General features: G+C 39.1%; 1 protein-coding gene across 1 annotated transcript in view; it reads right to left on the reverse strand.

Annotated features, from left to right (window-relative positions):
• Positions 1 to 272: 272 nt before the first annotated feature.
• Positions 273 to 25,530, reverse strand: part of ZBTB16 (zinc finger and BTB domain containing 16) — a 184,532-nt gene continuing 159,274 nt past the window's right edge. Inside the window, exons 6-7 of the mRNA XM_077458142.1 lie at positions 9,212 to 9,379; positions 273 to 8,333 (exon numbers count right to left, since the gene is read on the reverse strand). Of these exons, the coding sequence (XP_077314268.1) occupies positions 8,104 to 8,333; positions 9,212 to 9,379 (398 nt within the window). The 3' untranslated portion in view covers positions 273 to 8,103. The remainder of the gene's footprint in view (positions 8,334 to 9,211; positions 9,380 to 25,530) is intronic.

The following is a 25,530-nucleotide window of genomic DNA, read 5'->3' on the forward strand; positions in this document are numbered from 1 at the left end:
AATGGGACACAGATGGCAAGCAGAGACCTGACGGGGGTTATAACCCCAAATAAAAGTTTTGCCTTTAGTGCTACTTTAAGAATTAAAAACTTGGAGCATGTCGGGTTTCAAGGGTCCCATGACATTTTTGCATAGTTCTGACGGAACATTCTGGTGCCAGCATGTTATAGTGTTTGGTAACGTTTCTTTTTGACAGGTACATTTCACAGAAACAAATCATACAAAGCCATTCCGTTATAAGAAAAGAAGACACAAACTTCAAAATACCAAAGTGACAGTGGAATTAACTTTATTCTAACTGCAGATTTAAGGTATACAACCAAACATTTGCTATTTTTGTTTTTTTTATGAGACTTATAAATAAAAATACAAAAAATGTTCACTACAAAAAAATTTATTTTACTGTTAGTAGGATGTAAAAAATATTTTCTTTGCTATACAAGGCACAAACTTCACTTAGTGACAATGTAGAGAGAAAAAAAATCCTGCAGCATTTTATTCAAATTTTTTTTCTCTATCAAAATGAAAAAAAAAACAAAAAAACCCAAGAAGAGAGAATGAGAAACACCGTAGTTACAAAGAGATGCTTGTCTACACAGCATGGCAAGGGAAAGTGGCACAGAGAGGGAGAGAGTCAGTAATGTAGCTATGCCCTCTTGAGAGTACTGCATATGTGCAGCAAAAAAACAAAAAAGACGTTTCAAAAACAAAAAAAGTTAACAAAAAGCAATACGAAACCAAGAAAGGCAGAAGCTCATTAAGGTTTTGGCTATGTCCTTTAGCTTGAAATACAATTAACATAAGCTAGGTTTTGCCACATTCAGGATACAATTTAGTTTCTATCAAAGCAAATCACAGTGTTGCTTTCTAAAGCAAAATGGAACTCAGCATTTACAACTATAGGTGTGGATTTAACAAAACAGGCAATACATACAACACATGGATCTGAACACTGGGCAACTCCAGCTTTATTACCACCCTCAACCACCAAAAATTTGACACTGGAACATTTGAATCACAAAACAGACCTATAACCCTTGGGACTCCAAAAGAAGTACGTACACATCTGTACCTGAAACAAAGTCCATCACATGTTTAAGGCTATCACAAGGTTGATGCTCTTGCTGGGGAGGGGGGTTAAAATTTGTACTACATTATGGAGACAGGTCAACTTGCAACGGTTCAAGCAAGAGATGCAAGAAATCCGTGGAGGATATAAGCTGGCAGAAAGCATTTATAATATCAGGTTTGGAAAGCCACCTTAAACTGCTGACAGCCAATAGGATAAACTACAGATATCCTCAAAATGTAGGATTTTGATTGGTCAGCAAAGACATATCAAATGCTACCGGCAATAATTCCTGGTTGTTTTAATCTAACATCCATTTACAAGCAAACTGGGTACAGTTTGATCAGTTAAGAGAGGCCCAATAACATGTGGCGGTTCATGAATATACCAAGTCGTCAAGGAAAATCTTAGTCATTTGACATAAAAATGCTCTATATTTGATAGCCATGGTTAACAACCAGACAAAACAGAGCATCGGGGCAACTACAAAATGTAGAACACATTTTCTTCTCCATAGGGGTTTTAAATCAACTCCTAGAGATTCTCAGTCATCCCGTGTCTTTTTTCCTGATGTACTTTAACGATAGACTCATACATACATTATGACGACACTAGAATTTAATAAAGGCAAAAAAAAAAAAAAAAAAAAAAAAAAAAAAAGGAAGGCCGTTGTAGGTTCTCTTCAGTAGCTTATTTTACAAATCAAATATGAGAGAAGCCATGCCAAGTTCGAAGCGTTATATTCACATTTTAATATATAGATATTTATATTAAAATTAGAAATACACATGACAAGGGTGTTCCAATTTGTGCTTGTAAGGTAAGGGCAACAACACTACCCGATTTTCCCCCTGTCCTCCACAGTACTGTACTGCCTAAATCGAGTCATTGCTCATCTGATAGGAGAAATGCCCCAATACGAAAACCATTACACTACCTAAATCATATAGGCCGACTTGGCCAGATTTGTTTATATTTTCGGAAAGTGAGTGGACAAGTAGTGTAGCACCTAGCTACACTATTAGCTTTCAATTAACATAATGGCATAATGATGGAATCTAATTGATTGGGCAATACCGTCACAGGTCTTTATTAAATGCTTAGCTCCTTTGTTACCATGGGACAACCACAATTATTTGCAGGGTTTCTAAATGAAACTAAAGGGGTCCCGAAGCACAAGGATATAAAAAAAGGGACAAAACAGAACATGTGAGTTGTAAAAACAATCACTTTAGTACTAGTGGTACTCAGCACAAACTGCACAACTAAGCATTGGTTTACAACCACTATAATTACATAAGCCTCTTTCAGTCAAGTTCAGCTAAACCAAGGATTCAATAGGTTGTACTCAATATAGAACACCACACTACAGACCAAGTAGGTGAATCTATTTTACTCTGCAGCAAAATCTGGCGTTATGGTTACATTTGTTTTACACCTTATATGAGCCACTGTTTTGTTAAAAATAAAGATATAATAAAGAATAAAGGCTGGGAAATAAAAGAAGACAAGGAACATATATAATAGAAAGGAAAAAAGGTATTGTAGGCAACATAACCAGTAGGCACCCAATAAACTTAGGCAGAGGGTGCTGAGGTAGACTTAACATTTAATCATTTTGATGCAGGTCAGGTAGACAAGGAAATGCCAAACCAACCAGCAAAAAAATGGTCAAAACCTATTGATAAAACACTATAGTTTATTTTATTTTTTTCTTCTTTTTTGACTTCTATTTATTTACTTCTGACAGCAATTGCGACTGGCACTTGTGCTGTTATAACACGGAGGCAAGCAGAAGAAACAGAGTCAAAAAAAAAAAAAATCCAAAAAAACAAAAACAAAACAAAAACCAAAAAAACGGAAAACCAAAAAGAAAAAACAGGAGAGGGCAAAGGAAGTCATTTTGCTAGGTCCCTCATGGCAGTTGGTCCATAATGCTACAATAATTGTGCACATAAAATATATATGGACAGATTATTTTGCTGTTTAACCAGGCCTCTTACAGGAGCAGAGCACATGCAAAACACATCATGAGAAGTACAGCAAAGACAATAGAGCAGACAAAATCCTTTGGACTGACCAGGGGTGGCACCGTGGGTAATGTAAACCGAGTCAATTGAACAGCTTTTCTAAATAGATTTTGAAATTTGTTACAGGACTAGGATCTACAACTATGGTAGTTGAGATAATCATAGTTAACAGTTACGTTCTGCAGCAAAAATACTGTTAAAGTGGTTTTTATTTTAAAACCCAGAAGTTGGTTTCCAATTTGTCTTAGTGCTACGTTCTGCCCAGTAACTATGATAAAATTAGCCTTTGCCTATATAGCCTTTCAACTGAATAAAGCAGTATTGTTATACTGTTCATTTTTGATAGTCCTTGTTAGTTATATTACTTAATTGTCATCCTTTTAAATTAGGTTTTAGATGACAAAACTAAATTGTGAATTTTGAGATCTAAAACAGACCAATTACCAGGAATGAAATATTAAATGTTATGCAAGTGGGAATTAGAAGTCATTGCTTGGACAAGCCAATAACAGCCATTAAAACAGAAGACACTAAGAAGTGGATATTAGCCTATTCTATAAGCCGAGTCTCTCAATTTTGGGAGCAGGCACTTTTTTTTTTTTAATTAATAAGTTTCGTTTGGTCTATTAGCATGTATGACTACTGAAACATTAGCAACTAGCCACTCCTGGCCTAAATCCAAAAGAATGCCGCTTTTTTTTTTTATTCTTTTACAAGTAGAACAATAATGATATACTGCAGCAGACTTTATACATACATATTTTGTAGCTGACACCATTGCTGCTTTTTTTTTTTTCTACATTTTTTTCTTTACATTTTATTTTAATTAAAATAAAAAAATGTTGAGGCACAAAGAATAAAGTAGCCTTTTCTCTGTCAACATACAGCTGGCATTGATAAGAACAGAAAACACTACGTTACGGTTTGAGGTTAAATGAAGAGATCTGGGATTTCAAACAAACAGATTTTTACAAATTAATGCAATTCATGATCTCGCAGCACTGATAAATGCTCCATATCGAGTCCATTTAATAAGTTGGTACATAAAGCAAGGTTACACTAATCTGCTGTGGACAGCGATGTGAAAGCCTTAAATTGGCATTATTATAATTGTTAATGTTGCAATATGTATGTACAGTATAATACTGACTTGAAGTAGAGGATATAAGGTCTTCGTTAAAAAAAAAAAAAAATCAAAAAAAAAAAAAAATACACCTTTCAAAAATTCAACATTTGAGGACGACTCTGACCAATCTGATAACCTTTGCAGACACTTTTGGCCAGGTCTTCAATTAGCAAGCTATCTTTCCTAGAAAAAAGTATTAGTACAGGGGAAAAAGTTTTTTCCAAACCAATGGAAAAAAACAAAACAAAAAAAACAATCCTCAGAGGTTGAAAACAAGGAATTGCAGCCTGCAGCAGCTCCCCGTTAGTCAGCAAAACAGGAAGCAAAGGAAAATTCCAAGACAGGAATAGCTTAAAAAGTTTTGGCCGGAGTTAAGCTGTTAACTTTCACATGCAACAAGATAGCTATAGGGAACAGCTCACACATAGGACCCAGTAGCTGTAGTTTTCTTTTAATGGCCGTAATTTATACGAATCGGGAACTAGAGGGGCATTGCTCACTAATAAACACAGCAAATTATTTATTTCAGTGCCTTGCTTTACAATATCAAATTAAATTAGAAAGATGGAGTATTTAATATGTTTTTTGTCCAATATAAAAGCAGATGTATACTGAAAAAAAATGTAAAAACATATTTTAAAATGTAGCCTTTATGATAAAGGAAAAAAGTCCAAGAAAAGTTATAAAAACAAAAAATTTAGTGACTGGTCAAGAAGAAATGTTGCCGTTAGCATACCTTCCTGCAGCAGCCCCATGCCATAAGATTGGTCTTAAAACCCAGTACGTGATGCGGGATTTCGATTATTGCAGCAATAGGTTTTTTTTTTTTCAGCTGCTTCTTTACCTTTCCTTATATCAGATAGGCCAAATTTTTTCCTCAGTATATTTCCACTTTTCCTTCTTGGGTTTTAAGGTACAAAACATATTGCTCTAAAATAGGACTTTAGAATCAGGCTGTCTTTCCATTTTACATGACATCTATAAATTTTGCTTTACAGACAGAATGGAAAAAAAAAATAAGCATGTTTTAGAAAGTCCAGTAAAAATTAGAGGAGACAATACACCAAAAAGCGTAAGCAGTGTTTACATTCCCACACCAGCAGAAGCAGAGTCTCTGATTAAGCACAATACTGTATGACTTTTCAATACAACTGAGCACGCAAGGTACTTATTGACCAGGCGTGCGTACACGCGTACACACACACACACAGAGTCCTGTTCACGTTACAAAAAAATATATATAGGGCCAAAACTGACAAAAAGACTAACAAATATTACAAAAATATCACAACTTTGCAAATATTTGTCCTGCCCCTTGTAATGTTTTTGTTTTTATTTTTCATGTACGAGGAGGAGAAAGTTCAGAGCAGAAACTCAGGGAAGGGATAGATATAAGGTTGTTGCCATTTGCTTTTCTGGATCAACTTTTAATCCCTTATTCCCTGTGTATGAGGAGGAAATCCATCAAGCATTTTGCCTTGAAGATTTTGGCCGGCATTCATCTGTTATTGTACGAGTCTGCATTGGTACATACTGCAAAAAAATATATATAATGTATATCTGCCAAGAAATTTTAATACTTTAATCACCTTCACATTATGAATTTTAAACAAAAAAAAAAAAATTCTAAATTTTCTATTCACAAATTCAAGTTTAAACCACAGATCCTTCACTCACCCTCCCGCTACCCCTTAGAGCTACAATAAAATGTCTCTAATATGGGGTGCCATTTGAACCAATCACACTGACTTTTTCAGTAAGAGGATGCAAAGCACAGTGGGATGTGCCAAGTGTACAAACATGCAGCAACCAATCAGTAATCGCCTCTCAATAGAGCCTACTGCAAATCTGATGGGCCACTGAAGGTCACTGTACCTTGCATGTCTCTGTTGCTCTTCTCAGCCTTACCGAACAAGCCCAAAAAATGGCTCTTGGCATTTCAAATGGCAAAAGACGATAAACAGCAGTATCTTAGCCCTTTGTACAACAGAGGTCAAAATAGAAAAAAAAAACACTCTGCAGTAAAGAAGGTTAAAATGTCTCCTCTGCTTTCCCCCCCCCAATAAGGCTATCTACCATATTATCCCTCTAAACCAATTATATTTATTTTTATATATAAATGCAGCTTAATCACAAAAACGGCAAGAAATAAAAATGAGATGAAAAACGATAGCATTTAAGCATAACATAAGATTAACATGGAACGGCAATAATAATAAAAAAAAATAAAAAAATATTAACCCATTCGCTGTCAGAGGGACCTATAAAGCATGTTACATGAGTTGTAGGCACCTCTTGCAGCATACAGGTTAAGAGGTAGCTTTTATGAATGTAAAAAAAAAAAAAAAAAAAAAAAAGCCCAAGCATTACGCAGAAGGGCCGTGTCAACCCTAGATTGAATACCATATTTGGTACAGAACAAAAAAAAAATGAACCAAAAAAATAAAAATAAAAAAAAAAGGACACATTGTTTCATCCTGCCCACTTTGTATTTGGCACATTCCTTTCCTACATTGTGTCTTATGGAAACAAAATGCCTTAAATTAGGCACTGGCAAATATGAGGTCATCAAAAAAAGAAAACAAAAAATTCAAGTACAATGTGCTAAACAAAATTAAACAGACTATGTACATAGAAGCAGCTCCCTATTAAATTTAACCTCTGTGAAATCGTACTGGCTCACAAGAGGATGCTAGGAATTCATTTTTTTTTCAGATGCGAAGAAAGGGGAAACAAGCAAATGAATCAAACACATCCATTAACTTGGCTATTACATAGGTAAAGGGCTGCCCTTCGTGCTCTTAGAACCCATTCTTTTAGCCACAGATGCAAATTGAACTTTATCTGCTGCCTTGCATATCTCTCAGGACCTATTAGACCAGTTTTCCCGTGGTCAGTACAGACACACTGACAAATTTTTTCGATCAGCTAAAATCACCAAAAAATGGTGTCGCCGTCTTCGCTAATAATTTTCCTTCCAAATGAAAGTAAAATTTTCCAAAGTGCTCCACTTCATATTTTTTTTTTTTTTATAGCCACCACAGCAAGTCACTGACTCTTTTACTGTACTTTGACATTGAGAAGCTTAGGGAATGACATTGTTGCATACATACGGACTGCATGGTGAAAAAGACAATGGAGCAGTGGACTAAAAAAAAAAATTGAAGACAAACTTATAATTTGAGGTTCCAAACCCCTTCAGTGCTACAAAAAAAAAAAAAAATACCGGATGGTATTACAGGTTATGCTCCACAGTAGAGCAGGATACTTTCTTAAACAATCCAGCTTACTCAGCTAGGTCATTTACATTAACAGCTGGATCCGAGGAGCATTAAAAAAAAGAATTTCATACATTTCAAAAAGTCTCTAAACAAGTCTTTGGATGGCATTTGAATCATCTCAAAGACCTATGGACGACTAATTTGAAATCAACGTGACCCCCAAAATGGTAGATGCACAACCCCCATCAGTACCTAAAAGATTACAGATTTAGTATTGGTGAATATCCCCTCACCAGCAGTAACAGACAGAACATATTTTGCCCAATGCACGTGTGCATAAGGACTTTGTAGTCATGGAGAAAATCTTTTATACACAAGTTACTTCTCCAAACAATGACATGTTCTTCAAAATTAAGCAAACATTGGCTTTTGAAACTGGGATAGATTAATGCCATTTGCAAGATTATTTAATCTTATCAGAGAGCACACATTCAAACCCAAAAAAGAAAAAGCAGCAAATGATCCCATGAGAAGGCCAAAAATGGGAGGATGTGTTTGATTTCTTTGCTTTGAAGTGGATTTTCAAACATGTCTGTATTGCTCAGCTCTCCCCATATTACGGTTTCACCTCTCCTACAAACATGTGAATTCATTTTACTACACATAACACAAATACAAGTAGGTCTTTTCAATTCTCCAGTCGGCAGGGATATCCTCAGGTTTGTGACTCTTCATGTGCTTCTGCATGGCAGATAGGCTGGGACAGTATTCGAGGCAGATGGTACATTGATAAGGTGAGGCTCCGTTATGGGTCCGGAGATGTTTTATCATAGCAGAATAATCCCGAGAGCGCTGGTGGCACAACTTGCACTCAAAAGGTTTCTCGCCTGAGAAAATCAAAAAGATGGTGACAATCATAATTTGCTCTGGTGAATTTCTGCAAGTTTTTGAACCATGCAGTTTAAAAGATCATTCATTTGCAGCCTAGTCATGCAGAGAGATCTAAGGTTTGGTAACGTCCAAAGGTTTTCTACAGCCATTAGTAAGAATTATACCAGACTATTCATTTATAAGCACTTATTAACCAAGACGAGTAGTTATGTATGTCTTCAAGAGCAAGATTTACTGCAAATAAAAGTTTATGACTAAAGAGAAAATATATCATAAGTGATTTTTAAACCACACACACACACAAAAAGAAGGAAGAAATGCTAATGCATGTGATGGTGTACCTTCATATAGTCTTATTAAAGGGTCAGTCCAAAGGAAATGTCATATCTCCTAGGACTAGATCATTGCTCCCACTTTTTCAGAACTAGCCATCTGTTGCAGATATTACCGTTTTTCTCTCTACCTGGGGATTGGGACTTCTCTTACTACACAGGGATACTAGACACTTCAAAATAAGGCACCCGAGACATAACACTTGTTGGATGAGTGACCCTATATCTACCCAATTGGTAGAGACATAAAACTCGGATGTGTGACCCTACATCTACCCAATCGGATGAGTGACCCTACATCTACCCAATTGGTTGAGGCATAAAACTCGGATGAGTGACCCTACATCTACCCAATTGGTTTTGGAGTGGGCTGATCCTTTAAGCTGTACAGATAATTTTTATATGCCTTCATCTTTTAGGTTTTTTACAGCAGTGTCAATATCTGGACCAAATATATTTATCCCCCTCAAAACAACCCAATATTTCCGATCAAAACAAACCCAGACTGTCCTTACACAGAGGAGATCTATAATAAAACGTACCTGTATGAACTCTGTAATGCGTTTCCAGTTGGTGCTTGAGACTGAACTTTTTCCCGCAGCCATTACACTCATAGGGCTTCTCCCCTGTATGGATACGCTTATGGCCCTTCAGCGTACTTTCATCCCGGAAACAGCTACCACAGAACTCACACTCATATGGATGGTCACCTGAAATTACAACATTCATTAGTTATATTTCTGTGGTCCTAGATTAAAAATTAAACTTCAGCTTTATGGCAAAAAGGACATAGCAAAGAAGCATATCTACACCCAAAAATAAAAGTGTAATATTTTGCACCTTACCAGTGCTTAGATTTGCTGACTGCATTCGTTTAATACTTTGTGTCTACATCGGTGCCTTAAAACTCCTTTCCCATTTCTTTTCTTTGTAATTTATCAGGATGTGGCACTTTAGGACACTTAAGCATTCTAGGCATTACTGGTAGATTTTTATTAGTTTAATTTTTGTATGCCTAGATCGCATTCTACCAGCAAATCTGTTATCTTCCTAACTTCTTTTAACAGACCAAGCTGTCCAGGAAAAATGGTAGTTAGATGGATGAGACAAACCATTTCACACTGACAGAAGAGTTGACAATGCTCAGGGTGTTTTTTTTTTAGTTAGAACATTTATACCTAAAGAAAAAGAAAGAAAAATAAAAAATAGGTTTCGCCTAACTGCTTAAGAAGTGTTAGTTGGAGTCATAAAGTCCATCCAAATCTAATAATGCAATTAACACTACCCTCTCCAAAGGCTGACAATGTTGCTGTCCAAGGATGGTTAAGTTGCCCTTCCGAAGTGTGGAGGAGTGAATGTAGCCACCCCAAAATGGGGCAAAAAAAAAAAGCATAAAGAAACTGACACAGTCTTCACATGTAATGATTGATAAGCTAACTGCAATACATTAAAGTATAACTAAAATCAAAAAACTTTTTTTTTTTTTAACGTTTTAGATAAGAGTAGACCGGCATTAGAAAACCTGTGAGGTTTTAGTGCTTCCGTTAAAGAGATTCACCCTATTTGTCCAGTTTAGCATTATCAGTAAAAGAAAACCCTACATTTTGGTTTGTCCTCAGAAAAGTATGAGGGAAAATCTTCCAATAGGGATACTGGTTCTGGTGACCTGGGGGGTCCCCAAAGAATTCCCTTAATTTGTAGGCATTTCTTCTGACTCTGTTTGGCTATGGGACAGGAAACGCTCCATCGGACAAACTTTCGGTTTTCATCTGACTTTTGTTGGCTGTGCAAACGGACAAACTTTCCGGCAACAAAAGTCCAATGGAGCAAAGTCTAATCACGTGTACAGAAAACCATAGGGCTTTTGTAAAAACACGCATGCTCAGAACCAATGCAAAAGATCCGACAACAATACAGAAGATGACCAAAGGTGGCAGTAAAGCGCATAAAAAAAAAACAAAAAAAACACGTGATTTGGTGAAATTTGGCTGCCGTGTGTATGCAATACAAGTTTATGGCCGACCCCCTTCGTACAAAAATCCACTGGACCGTTTGTACAAAGTCCGATCGTGTGTATGAGGCTGAAGTGAAGGTAAATCTCTGAAATGGGACACAGAAGGGAAAAAAAAATGGAAAAAATAAATAAATAAATAAAAAACAAACACACACAACAATCTGACAGGTGTTTATGAAAAAAAGTTTTTCATTTAGTTCTACTTTAAATTTGTTTTTTTTGACCTTTAATGCTTTAATTTTCTAAATGCATCCAAGATGCAATAGAACATTTTGCTCATTTCATAAGAAAAATTAAAGCCTAGAGAGTAATTAAAGAGAAGGCAAAGTTTTAAAAGGGACTAAGGCTGCCACCCATCTCAACGGCATTCACACATGAACATTTTCAGCTCATAAAACGCATGAAAATTTGCCTTTCAAAAAAACAAACAAAAAAAAAAAAAACACACAACAAGCAAAATCATTTTAATAGCACCTGTTCACATCTGAATGTTTTGTCACTTGAAGCAAAAAGCCTGAAAAACACCTTAAAGGTCAAAAAAACATGAGCAGATTACTGGAGTTTTTACATTGGTGACCTGCACAAAATCGAGGTAAAATTGCGCAACTTTGAAACGCTCAGGTGTGACTGCAGTCCAAGGCCCTTTTCACACTACCGCGACTTTAAAGTGCCACAATTTTGACGCGATTTCAGGGAATGCCTGTGTAAACTTGAGGTATATGGACCTCAACGCGCATGAAAGTCAGACCAATGTAGTACAGGGACTACTGTGAAGTCGGCACAACTTGAAGGCACACACATATATGAATGGTTATCATTGGAAATAATGGGAAACAACTTATGCGACAAGTCACACAAGTGTGAAAGGGGCCTAAGGCAAAGAGTTTGTGCATCTCTACACATTTTCTATAACTTCGAGAGGCTTTGGATGCCTCCTGCAGAAAGTGAAGGGCACCGAAGTCTACTAATTCAAGTGTGGAAGCTCATCACTAGGGCAACACGACAACATAGAAGCTCACATTGATATCTTTGGATTTGTATCATCTCTGTCACAGCTTTAAATGGAATAGCTCTGGCCACTGAAAATTATTGTGGCTCACCACTCCTTTGATATGATGGCTACATTTGTTTTCAGATTTCATGTATTTCTCCCCCCCCCCCCTCCATATTTTCACTTGATAATTTGACAAAAAACACAATTCTTGTTGGATGGCTATGTTTGCTCCTCTACTGTATCTATGGAAGGAATCATGGTCGTCACACTAGGCTGGGCATTTCTGCCTTTGCCCATTTCTATTACGTGGAAGATGATAGGGTTAGCAGTTTACAGACGAAAAGGCAGATTGTGCCCTGCTTTCAGTTTAGTTCACTGAAAAGGACAGGACACATTTTTGGCAAGATTAGGTATTTTCTGTACTTTCTGAAAATGCTCTTAGCGGGAAAACATGAAAAACGAAAACAAAATGTAGCTGTCGAGTTTATGCTGCAATTACAATTAGTTCTTGGGTTTAGATACATTTTAATCATCAGCTATAGATACATATTCTATAGTGAATTTAACATTACCGTTTTCCCCCAGCCGGCCTAAATAAATAGTTTCATAGTTTGTAGTTTGTAAGGTTGAATAAAGACACCAGTCCATCCAGTTCAACCTGAGCGAGTGTCTACAATTGTCCCTATCCCTGTACATTGCACATTCACATCGGCCCCTACCCTCAAGGAGCCCACATTCCAAGGTCCCCATTCATATACTAGGGCCAATTTTGGACAGAAGCCAATTAACCTACCTGCATGTCTTTGGAGTGTGGGAGGAAACCAGAGTACCTGGAGGAAACCCACGCTAGCACAGGGAGAACATGCAAACTCCAGGCAGGTAGTGTTGTGGTTGGGATTCAAACCAGCGACCCTTCTTACTGCTAGGTGAGAGTGCTAACCACTACACCCCTGTGCTGCCCACAAATACTTACCTGAGCCCAATCTCGATCCAGTGCTGTGCCCAAGAGCAGTGGCTCGCTCTCCTCACAGGACAGGGGGAGCCATTGGTTCCTGCTGTCAATTAAATCATGTGATGAGGGAGCAAGGATGAGCTGTGAGGTCTGCAACTGTGGATGAAGGCAGTGTGGCCAGGGACTGAGCCTGCACAAGTGCCTCCTTAGAAAGCAGCTTACTATGGGGGCACTGGCTGAAGAGTAGCACCCCGGAGCATTGGCAGGGAACCCCAGAAGAGGTTTAGGGCTGCTCTGTGCAAAACCATTGCACAGAGTAGGCAAGCATGACTTTTTTTTTTTATTAAAAAAATAAAGGTTTAGAAACGCAAAGTTAGATTCATGCAAAGTAGGTTACAAGTGAACCCTTACAGATCAATCTAGATGTTTAGAAAGCATAAAGCTGATCACACACATTAATATCAGTCTATGTACAGTAGTAGTTCTGTGCATTACACAAACATACACAGAACTTAAGTGGCACACATCCTTTCCAGCAGTCAGCCAAGTCTGGTGACAGAAAATATAATAAAGAGGGTGACAGGCCCGTGGCTCCTTATTTATGTCAGAAGGCAGAGCAAGGACAATAAAACCAGATTGATCACCGCAGCCCCAGCTCATGAATATTTAAAATATTACTGATTCCACTTGTCACTGTAATTGCAATTTTCTGCGGGCTGCGGATCGGAGGCCCTTGCGTTTACGGCGGGGGAACAGGGGCGCCTGTATTTTTTCCTCGGCCAGCCTGCCAAGCGTGTAATGTTCTCGTTGCTTCATACATTTTCTCCGACTCCCAGAGACTTTAAGTCATCCACAATGACCTACGTTTTTTCATTATCCTGGTGTCAGGCCGCGGCTGTGCCTCTGCATAAATTGTCCTCCTGGTTACATGTGCTCTATCTACTTGTATTCTTTTATTACACTCCTTATTTCCAACTGCAAAACTATAAACACTTGATTAAAAAAAAAAAAAAAAAAAGGCAGGAAAAAAAAAAAAAAATAAATAAAAAAAGGGGAAAAGACCTCGCCAGCCATGAATATGCCAGAAAGGGTTACGCACTGCTGCAAAATAATAAATTGAGCTCCTTATCTATTTAATAAGTTTAATTCTTAATAGACTCCCAATACATAATTGAGCGTAAGCAATGCATAATCGGCCTCTTGTGAGGAAGCAAGAGTTAGACACGCGTTTAGTCTGTGTACGAGCTGCATAAAGCAGACAGAGGGGAACAGCAATGGACTGATCCAAAATACATAAGGAAATAGGCTCATTGATACAGTCAAGGCTGTATAACATTATAAAATCTATGACAATAGAAAGCCTGAAGGCTGGCACTAACATGCACATAAAAAAAATAAAACACACATTAAAACATTTTAATGAATATAACAAATAGCTGCAAGTCACAGTTGTGTTCATGGGATGAAGAGTGAATGTGATGCGGAAGTACATCCACTTTGCATTACACATGGGAGCATAGTAGTAGTAGAATGCATTACCAAGAGTCCAAATCCCAAATTATAATGTGTTCTCCGTTTTTGCTAAAACTGAATAAAAGGTAACCAAACTTCAAAGCATTCAAAACATTAGATCTGACTATACAGCATTCTAAAGACAAGGACTCTCAAGTTGGGAGTGATATTGCCCAACACAAAGGACTTGCTCTCCTAGGAAGTTAAAAAAAAAAATTAGACGACATCTACTACTGTTAAAGCAGAACTAAGCCCATTGATATAATGGTTTTCCAAAACAGATTACATTCAAGGCATGGCATGAAAAACTGTCACATTTGCTTATGTTCTCCATCGAACTATTAAGCTATCAAATAGCTGGTGTCATAACTGATCACATGTGCAGCGCCATGGCAACTGCCATCAGACGGAGGCTAAAATGGTAGCCTAAGTGACTGTTTAGCTCTGTTACCCAATAGAAAAAAAAAAAAGCTAGAAGACTTTAAAAAGATATCAAGTCACAAACTAGATTAGGGGAAAAAAAAAAAAAAATTATATATATATATAAAAAGAAATTAGAGATCTCCATCATCTCTCTCCATCATCTATCTTTTTTTTTTTTTTTTTTTTTTACACATACACTTTTTTTTTTTTTTTAAAAGGAAAAATAAAAAGATAAAAATGTGTATTTTGTGCTGTTCATTATACGTACACATTCAACGTACAATATATCACCCCATATCCCAATATATCAAATGTACAAGTCATTTCTTCATCCATATTTCCATAACAGGTGCATATTGGAATATGAGCAGCAACAGCAATTTTAAACGTTTCTCGGATCAATAAAAAAAATGTCTACTAAACAGAAATAAACACACTAGTACAAGATTAAAAGAGCAGGGTAGTATTCCCAGTAGTAGCAGCACCCAAGTCCCTCCTCTGTGGATAACATACGGGATAGCTGGATGTGGCTACCACTGGGAACACTACCCTGTTCTTTTCCATTTTGTACTACTGTGTTTGAGTTAATGCTGTTCATATTCCGATACACACCTAATATGGAAATATGGCTTAAGAAATACCTTGCTTAGTCTGGTTAAAGACCAAGTCCACCCAGTTCAACCACTAAAAACAGGAAAACAAAACATTTTTTCAATCCCATAGCCACAGTTGATCCAGAGGAATGCAAAAAGAACCCAGCAAAGCATGATCCAATTTGCTCCAGCAGGAGAAAAAAATCCTTCCTGATCCTCCAAAAGGCAATCGGATATTCCCTGGATCAACTTTACCTATAATCGTTAATATCCAGTTATATTTTGGACATTTAAGAAATAATCCAGCTTTTTTTTTTTTAAAGCAAACTACTGAGCTGGCCAGAACCAGCACTTAGGCCCGATCACACCTTTTTCCTTCAGTTTTAGTGCTTTTTGCAGATTTGCACTACAGAACGTGTTCCATAGGGAACCATGTTAACTGGACTGTAGTGCAAATCTGGAAAATGCAAAAAGCACTAAAAAAAAGCATAGGTGTGAATCAGGCCTTAAGGGAATCTATCCCACATTTTCACAGCTTACTGTGAAGAAATCTTTCCATATTTGGAGATAGAATCTTCTTTCCTCTAGACCAGGGATCTCTAAACTGCGGCCCTAAAGCTGTTATGGAACTATACGTCCCATGAGGCGTTGTAAAAAACTCTGACATTCACAGACATGACTAGGCATGATGGGAATTATGGTTCCTGAACAACTGGATTGCCGGAGTTTGGAGACCCCTGCTCTAGACATAAAGAGTGCCCCCTTGTCCTCTGTGATGACCTTAACGTGAATAACTCAAACACCAAAAGTTCACTTTCTGGAGCCCCTTTGTATTTTTACATGTTGATCATATCTCCCCCTTAATCTCCTCTTCTCAGATTTTGAAATGAAAAACTAAAAATTGTGATTTTTTTTTTTTTTTTTTAAATACTAGTTTATGGATTTGGTACCTCTAAAGTCCCTTCACTTTTTGTTGTATGGTTGGGAAGCTTAATGTATTTAATGTGCAGAATGTGGTACCTTTAACTAGGCCTATACTGTCTTCTGTGATGCCTTGGTGAGCCTAGAAGTTTTTTTTCTTTATTCTCCCACAGTGAGCCCAGGCTGATTTTTGCTTATTAATTGTTGGTCATTTTAATAGAGAAGATTCTGGTTTTGTATCTTATTGTAGTCCAATGAATGGGCAATGCCCTTAACTCATTTTGGAAATCTCATCAACAAATTATTACAGCCCAACCAAATGGGTTTGTTGCAGTGACTCAAACTGTAGACACTTTAAAGTGCAATAATTTCATCTTGCCCTACAAGTGCCTCCTGCTATATACACTTTTGAAAACTTTATAAATGAATACAGTATCCAGGGTGGTAATCCTGATCCGGGCAGGCATCATTATATATAGTTAAGGACCCATAAGGAGTGTATCAACCAATAAAACTAGAAGATATAAAAACTGGCCACCCAAGATGAACCATACATGATGGGATAAACACTTGATCATGCAGAGAAGGAAGATGGCCACCACCGACAACCTAATAAATGGCCTCTTACCCTCTGTGGATCCTTATTACAGGGGTCAGATGCCTTGGAAACAATTAAAACTCGATCACCAACGATGAGTATGGACAATCAGCTCTCCACAATCCATCCTCAATGTTCTTGAGGGATATGACTGGCACTTTTTTCTGGCTCTCTCCACATGTCAGGCAACGTCAGTCTGTCACCTCTTCTAAGATCAGGAGATAGAGTCCCGATTTTAAGACGGGTGACAAACTGCCACACGGGGGAGGGGGGGGGGTAAGAGGGAGTTTATTTGGGTGTCTGCTCTCTGCCTTCTCTACACAATCTAGTGTTTATGCCATCATGTATGGTTTATCTCGAGTCTTCATTAAGGAATCATTACCTTAAGGGTACCTTTTTTTGTACATCGTTTTTATTGTTAATCGATTTTGCACTGGATGCTTAAGGGATATTTATTCATTGTCTCATTATTCAGTCTATGAGACACTGGTCACTACTGAGATAGCCAACATATGCCCTCTGCGTTTCCTCTGGGTTTGCAGCTCCAGTGCTGTGAGTGGCCAGAGCCACGATGACGTCACTCTTGCGCGGGAGTCCTCTTACTGGCAAGGAGCTCCAGCACCATCAGTCGGGACGTTCAGAGCGCATGCGGCGCTGTCAAGCAGCTCCATGCAGGGTGAATATCTTATTAATTTTACCTACAGGTAAGCCTCATTATAGTCCAAAAAGGGTGAGCGGCGTGCTGACGTTACCGCCATTCCCTGTTGACCAGGAAGGGCGGGCAGTGTAAATAGGAGAAAGCCGGCTGGCTCATGATTATACACACGCTTGCATTCAGCTGGAAATCTGTGAGTTTGTTACTTTTATTTTATTACGTTCGGATTAAAATTTTATATGGAGTTACGCTATGGGAGCCTTTCTCTTTTTTTCTTACTAAATGATTATGGTGGAACGGGAGACGCTCTGAGAAAGGGGTACAGGAGTTGGAGACGTCAGCAGAGCCTACTAAAGGGACCAGGAGTGATTGTCTCGTTTGCAAGCTTGTATGATCTCCCTAAAAAGAGATCTTGTCAGCTGGTAAGCCTTACTGAATCTGGTGGTGGATGAACCTCCTCTCTCTGGGTGCACCTGCTATATACCCGAAGGGTGTTTTACGGAGTCACTTTAATGGACTGAAATTCATCTCCTTGTCTCTCTCCCTCTTTTTTGGACTGTTTATGCGTTTTTAAATACATTTTAGATACATTTTTGCACTATTTGCAATCACGTTATTTTTTTTGTTTTTTAAAACAGGATATATTATGTCACATTATTATTCTGGTATTTTAGAAGTTTTAGCGCAGCTTTACTTTATTGTGTATTGTGGGTATCTCACATTGTGTTGCGGCAAGAATTTATGATTATTAGTATTATTATTATTATTTTAAATCTTGTCTCACTGGCACAGGTTTTTTTGATTATTCAAGTATTTTTTGGACAGCGCTGTTTTCCAATGATTTTTTTAAGCCTTATTATAGGCTTACCTGTAGGTAAAAATTTGAAAGCTGGGTATACAACCGCTTTAAAGGAACATCCGCCAGATATAGATTACCTTTATTAAATATACTGGCAGTAGACATTTTTTAGCACATCAACTTTTGAAAATGCCATTTGCCTGGCTGTCTAATACTTTAGGGGTCACCGACCTGTAACAAGCACGCAGATCATGCGTTCTTAGTGATGTTAAAAACCCCCCATCTGCATACTTGTTTTGTGTCTTAGGAATACTGATGTCACTGGATCAATTTGAAAACTAGGAAACAACTGTTTGCAGCAGACCAGCAACATTGTTCTCATTTTTTTCTGTCATTTTATTTTTTTAAAACACAAAATTTTCTTTGGCAGAAAAGGCGCAATACCTATGACCCCATCATCCCTTTTTTCCTCAGTTAATATGATAGTATATGAAGAGTTCCACTAAATCAATGCCAGGAGGCTGACAGTGGCTTTGCTATCAAACACAGCTGCTGATGTTAAGCACACAGACTGGGCACGCATGCTGAAGACACCTCCTGCATTATTAATGAAAGCACGCGCCACTCTGCAGCACAAGACTAGGAGGGGGGGGGGGGATCAATCGTCTACCCATTACACCTTCTACCCTCCTTATCAGAGAAAATGGTCAGGCTCTGGCCAGTGGTGACTTATGCAAAAGTTGCTTAAGTGTTTTCACACAGTCCTTTTTCTGTCACCGACATGTCTAGTTCTATATGTCCTCATTTGTTCTGCCAGGAGTTGCTGTTCCTTTTGCTGTTAGTATGAGATGTCTATGGGGAAAGGAATACCTTCTAATCATTAAAGAGCAGCAATCATGCATTTGTAGACAGGTCTCTAAAAGAGATGGTTTCCATAGAGTTGGTAATAGTCAGAATGTGTTTTTTCTGGTCCCCTCGCTTAATGTCCTGCTGACACCAGGACGAAAAATGAGGGGCCAGAAGATACACAGTGATAAAAACATGATAGGTGTTCTTACATCTACCTACTCTACTAAATAAATGCTTTTTATTGAGGTCTCTGTACCCATTGAGGATATGTCCCATCATTTCCTGCCCTTCGTATACCCAGTAAAAATCAGGAGAGAGGGAGAGGATAGGTCTTTCCAATAGGGATAGGATACACATGGCAGTAAATATCCGAGAGGAACACTAACCTTTCCCTGCCCAAAACAAAATTAAAAATGTTCTGGCTCGAGTTGGACTTTAAGTGGTAGTATTAAAGAAAAGGCAATGTGTAGGCTGCCATTTGTTGGCCTATTCTGAAATACGGCAATTCCGGTATAAGGAGCTTGCGTTCCACGCTGAGACGCACTTCCGGTTCCAGCCTCGGATGCTGTACGGCCCATACACTGCTGTCATCCCGACACCCACAAGGCGGCGTTTTTGAAGATTGAAATCTTCAATTATAAAGCCTCCACTGCTAACCATCTTTGATGGGTCTACCAGCAAGCTACCATCCTCGCTCCTCCGTGCAGAAGTGACTGTGAATATTTCCCCCTTCACCATATTGATATGCCCGACTACTATTTATCTTCGTGAGTAGCCATTTGGCTGTGTGTTTTTATTATATTAAATGGTATTTTACATACTGCACTTAGTTTGGCGCACTTCTTGTCCTTTCTGTATTCTGAAATACCAGTTGTTCGGCTTGTTTGCTGTACCAACCCCTTTCATACTTATGTCAATGACCCAAAAGATGTATACAAAAGGAGGACCTTTACATTTTCTCAGACCTCACAAGCTGCAATGCTGCCAGAGACTCAAAGCACTGAAGGCAAGAACAGTCCATTTACCAAGCTAGATGCTCTTCCCGGTATAGGTGTATGACATTGTACAAATTTTTTTAATTTTTTGTTGGTTGAACTAGATGGACTTGGATGAGTCTTTAACCTGACTAATTATGCAACTAAATAAGGGGTAATTAACCACTTGCCGACCAGCGCACGCCGATGTACGTCGACAGAATGGCACAAGCATGCAAATGGGCGTACCTGTACGTCCCTTTAAATTTGCCGCCCTGCCATCGGGAGCGCACCGGCGGCGGCACGCTCCCGCGCTGGTGATTTGGAGCAGAGATCAGTGTTCACTAAATTAAAGCCCAACCCCCACCCCACAGTTAGTAACACACCCCTAGGAACACTTAACCCCTACACTGCCACCCACTGGTTAACCCCTTCACTGCCAGTGTCATTTACACAGGAATCACTGTATTTATATAGCAGTGATTACTGTATAAATGACAATGGTCCCAAAAATGTGTCAAAAATGTCCGACGTGTCCGCCACAATGTCGCAGTCACAATAAAAATAGCTGATCGCCGCCATTACTAGTAAAAAAAAAAAAAAAAAATTTATAAAAATGCCATAAAACTATCCCTATTTTGTAAACGCTATAACTTTTGCGCAAAGCAATCAATCGCTTATTGCGATTTTTTTTACCAAAAATTTGTAGAAGAATACGCATCGGCCTAAACTGAGGGAAACATTTTTTATATATTTTTGGGGGATATTTATTATAACAAAAAGTAAAAAATAATGCGTTTTTTTCAAAATTGTCACTCTATTTTTGTTTATAGCGCAAAAAATAAAAACCGCAGGTGTGATCAAATAACACCAAAAGAAAGCTCTATTTGTGGGAAAAATAGGACGTCAATTTTGTTTGGGTATCCACGTCGCACGACCGCGCAATTGTCAGTTAAAGCGACACAGTGCCGAATCGCAAAAAGTGGTCTGGTCTTTGACCAGCAAAATGGTCCGGTCTGTAAGTGGTTAAAGGAAACCGCATCACATGGCATTTTACCATTTTTAATTGCTTTTTACAATCAACGGCATTCCTATGGGGACACTTACTTGCCATACGTGGTCACAATATGTATGGTGCTATATTTGCTCAGCCATTAAAGTCTAATTTTGGGCAAATATAAAAGCCTCATTATTATTAACTACTTCAATACACGGCACTAATACAACTTCCTGCCCAGACCAATTTTCAGCTTTCAGCGCTGTCGTACTTTGAATGACAATTGCGCAGTGATGCTACACTGTACCCACAGTAATATGAGCATCTTCATGAACTGACAGACTATTTGAACAGATCATTGTACTACCACCAAAATGCTTCATCTGTATGCCTTTGACTAAAGCGATTATTGTCCAAGGAGTATATAATGTATGTATAGCCAAAACTTTTTATTTTTTATTTTTTTATTTCTTGTTGCATCTCCTGGACAAGTAGAGGGATATCTCCCCAATATAAAGGCAACAACCTCATTTTAATCTGTTGAATACTTTTAAAAAGTGGTCAAATAAAAAGTAAACACTGCAGACTAGCACCCAAATTTAAATTAAATTAAACTGACTGGTCTCAGAATAGTCATAAGTGCATGCATGTTACAGTGTAACATGTATTTATGACCTCTCACACAAATCATAGAACTCCTTTTGATAATGCCTTCATCTGAAAGACAGCACATCTTTGCTCAGGCATCATCCATGGTCAGGGGCGTTGGTAGGTCTGAAAAAGATCTGGGGCTAGAGCCCATAGTATAGTAAAGAAAGTCATACACATGCAATATACATGTGTGTGTGTCTGTATATATCCCCACTTACATCAGAGTAACTCCCCTCCGCTTGGGGACCCCTGCAGAGACTCGGGCTATAGCCCAAAAAGCCACCCCCCAGCAACGCCACTGTCCATGGTCAACATCTGCTTCCTTGACTAAGAAGCGGTTTCAGAGGTGACAACCCTGTAAGATCGGGTTCCTGTGCAGTTTTTGGCTGGGATGCTAAAAATGTTGGGAAACTAAGAAATTAGAGGAACACTTAACAGCTGATCAGCTGATCAGATAAGCATGTTAGTGGAACTACACTGCATCCGACTACTACAAAACTAAACACCATTTATGCAATTTTTCATATTCAAAGCACACTTACCCAACCATCCATGTCACCACACTTTATTTTGGTAAGTAATTACTTTGAAAAACATCTCCCTGGCATTTCTAGCCATGGCCATTTTGAGCAGGAGCAGACGATTCATGAAGCATTTACTTCCTGCCTTCCATCTGCCCTTGGCTCAGGGAAGCAAGAGGAGGGTGTGCTTAGCAAGCCCCACTTTGATTGCATTTATATGGCCTTTGGGGTAATGATCCTACCACCAATACAAGACTCTGTTATGCCCATTGATATCAGCCACTATTCCTTCCACAGACACCAATAGGGCACTATTCCTTCCGCTGACACCAATGATGGTACACTATTCCTCTAACCAACACCAATGATGGGGCACTATTCCTCCTACTGACACCAATAATGGGACACCATTCCCTCCCCTGACACCAATGATAGGCCACTATTCCTTCCACTGACATCAACATTGGAACACTATTCCTCCTCTACCGTTCTCCAATTCTTAGACATAGTCTACTTTCCCTGACCACAGTCCGGCACCTGTAAGGTGTGAAGGACGTTCATATGGCACTTTGCTAATAAAGTTTGGAGACCTCTGATGTAGCGAGTGAAGATGCACTTTAATTTACTGAACTCTATTAGAAAAACTGTAAGATATGACCATTGCAATCTGATCAGCCACTATGGACAACACCAGTGTTTAAAATCTGCTGTCCAAAAAAGGCTACTATACAACATTGCTTTAATGGTATTACTAGTCACAAGAATACTTAATTATCCGCTGATGTCCTACTTCACCTTCCCCAAGTATAACTATTCTTTGCTGTCATAAAAAGATTTTGTTAAAAAGAACTTGAAGACTTTGTAAATCAAAAGGACAAGTGGGTTTTGGATGGAATTGCAAGTCCTAGAAACCTGGAATACAAGTTGATCCAGTTCTAATAGGAATTTTACAACCATCGCAAAGTCTATAACATCCTCATACTTTGACAATACTTGACATATCTGACAGGTATTTGTCACAGAGCTGACTCAAAGTATAATTTTTATCTGCCATTACACAATACAAAAGCTGTCTGCGGTATTATTCAATATTTAAAAATAGTAATTCCCTCATGTCGACAAACAATGAAAGCCTTTAACAAGAATAAAACAAATATGAGAGAAAGAGAGAAAGAGAAAGAGAGAAAGAGAAAGAGAAAGAGAAAGAGAGAAAGAGAAAGAGAGAAAGAGAAAAAGAGAAAAAGAGAAAGAGAGAAAGAGAAAAAGAGAAAAAGAGAAAGAGAGAAAGAGAAAGAGAAAGAGAGAAAGAGAAAGAGAAAGAGAAAAAGAGAGAAAGAGAAAGAGAGAAAGAAAGAGAGAAAGAGAAAGAGAGAAAGAGAGAAAGAGAGAAAGAGAGAAAGAGAGAAAGAGAGAAAGAGAGAAAGAGAAAGAGAAAGAGAAAGAGAAAGAGAAAGAGAGAGAGAGAGATTTTCCCTGTATTGTGTAATTTCCTCTACGCATCTCCATGATTTTTAAAATTCTTTCCAAGATACCCATTTGTCCATATAACCCTCTCCTTCTATTGGCACCTCTCCCCATTCATTGGAACTTTCCAAGTTATGCGTTTCATTTACTCGAAAAATCCAGTCCCGTGTTTTTGGGCTCTCCTTCTCCCTCCATTTTTTTGGAATTAGACTTTTGGCGGTGTCAAGCAGTATAGGAATTACCGAGGATTTATATTGCTTTACAGGTTCGTCTGTCCCATGGAACAAAACGGTCCATGGGTCTTCTCTTATTTCTTTATTTGTTACAACCTTTATTAAATCTAAGATATTCCTCCAATATTTTTTAATGGTGGGACGTTCCCACCATATGTGGGCCATAGTCCCTATTTTTTTTGCACCCGCGCCAGCAATCCGAGGATTGCTCTTCAACGTATTTACCCAATTTGTCAGGGGTGGCATACCACCTTGCGAGGCACTTGTAATTCGTCTATCATTTTGCTATCAACCGCAGAGCAGTGAGTTAATTTAAAAATGTTCTTAATAATCTGTGCACTACATTGTGACCCCAATTCGCTTTCCCATTTTTTGAAATATGGCGGGCTCTCCAGTTCACCCCCCCTGTAGATTTCTAAATGCCAAAAACACATTTAAAGAAACCAAAATGTATTTTTTTTTTTTTTCTTTGTTAGGTCTCAAGGGCACACACAAGAGAAATCCTAGAGTTGATCCACTATACAAGAAAACTGTACAGAGCTGTCCGTGGTACTGTAAGACCATAGTGCATAGAAAAAATGTCTCTTTGGGATTGTATATGTAGTATAACTACATACCGTATATACTCGAGTATAAGCCGAGATTTTCAGCCTCTTTTTTGAGGCTGAAAGTGCCCCCCTCGGCTTATACTCGAGTCATCGCTGTCTGCCCGCTCGATCAGCGTGTCGAGCAGACAGACAGCGGCCATTCTACAATTCAAAAGCCGCGCCTCCGGCTCCGCCTTCGCCTGTGATAGGCGGAACACTGAATTTCCCAGCAGCCTGTGTTCCGCCTATCACGGACATCGTATCATCCTCGTACTACGGACGAGGATGATACGATGTCAGTGATAGGCGGAACACAGGCTGCTGGGAAATTCAGTGTTCCGCCTATCACAGGCGAAGGAGGAGGCGCGGCTTTTGAATTTTACAATGGCCGCCGAGGCGCCGACGAAGAGGGCACGGGACGGAGGCAAGGCAAGGCAAGGCAAGGCAAGGCACGGCACGGGACGGGACGGAGGCAAGGCAAGGCACGACACGACGGCAAGGCACGGCACGGCACGGAACGGAGGCAAGGAGGCAAGGCACGGGACGGAGGCTCGGGACAAAGGTAGGCTGGACACACACACACACACACACACACACACACACACGGATACACACACACACAGGGATGGGTGGATGGATGGAGACACACACAGGGATGGATGGATGGAGACACACACACACAGGGATGGATGGATGGATGGATGGAGACACACACACACACAGGGATGGATGGATGGATGGAGACACACACACACAGGGATGGATGGATGGATGGATGGACACACACACACACAGGGATGGATGGACGGACACACACACACACACAGGGATGGATGGACGGACACACAGGGATGGACGGACACACAGGGATGGACGGACACACAGGGATGGACGGACACACAGGGATGGACGGACACACACACAGGGATGGACGGACACACACACAGGGATGGACGGACACACACACAGGGATGGACGGACACACACACAGGGATGGACGGACACACACACAGGGATGGACAGGCATGTCTCACCCTCGGCTTATACACGAGTCAATAAGTTTGCCAGTTTTTTTGGGGGTAAATTGGGGGCCTCGGCTTATATTCGGGTCGGCCTATACTCGA

The sequence above is a fragment of the Lithobates pipiens genome, unplaced genomic scaffold (genome assembly GCF_037356315.1).
Source record: "Lithobates pipiens isolate NorthernLeopardFrog02 unplaced genomic scaffold, aLitPip1_a1.2 Scaffold_27, whole genome shotgun sequence".
NCBI lineage: Eukaryota > Metazoa > Chordata > Amphibia > Anura > Ranidae > Lithobates > Lithobates pipiens.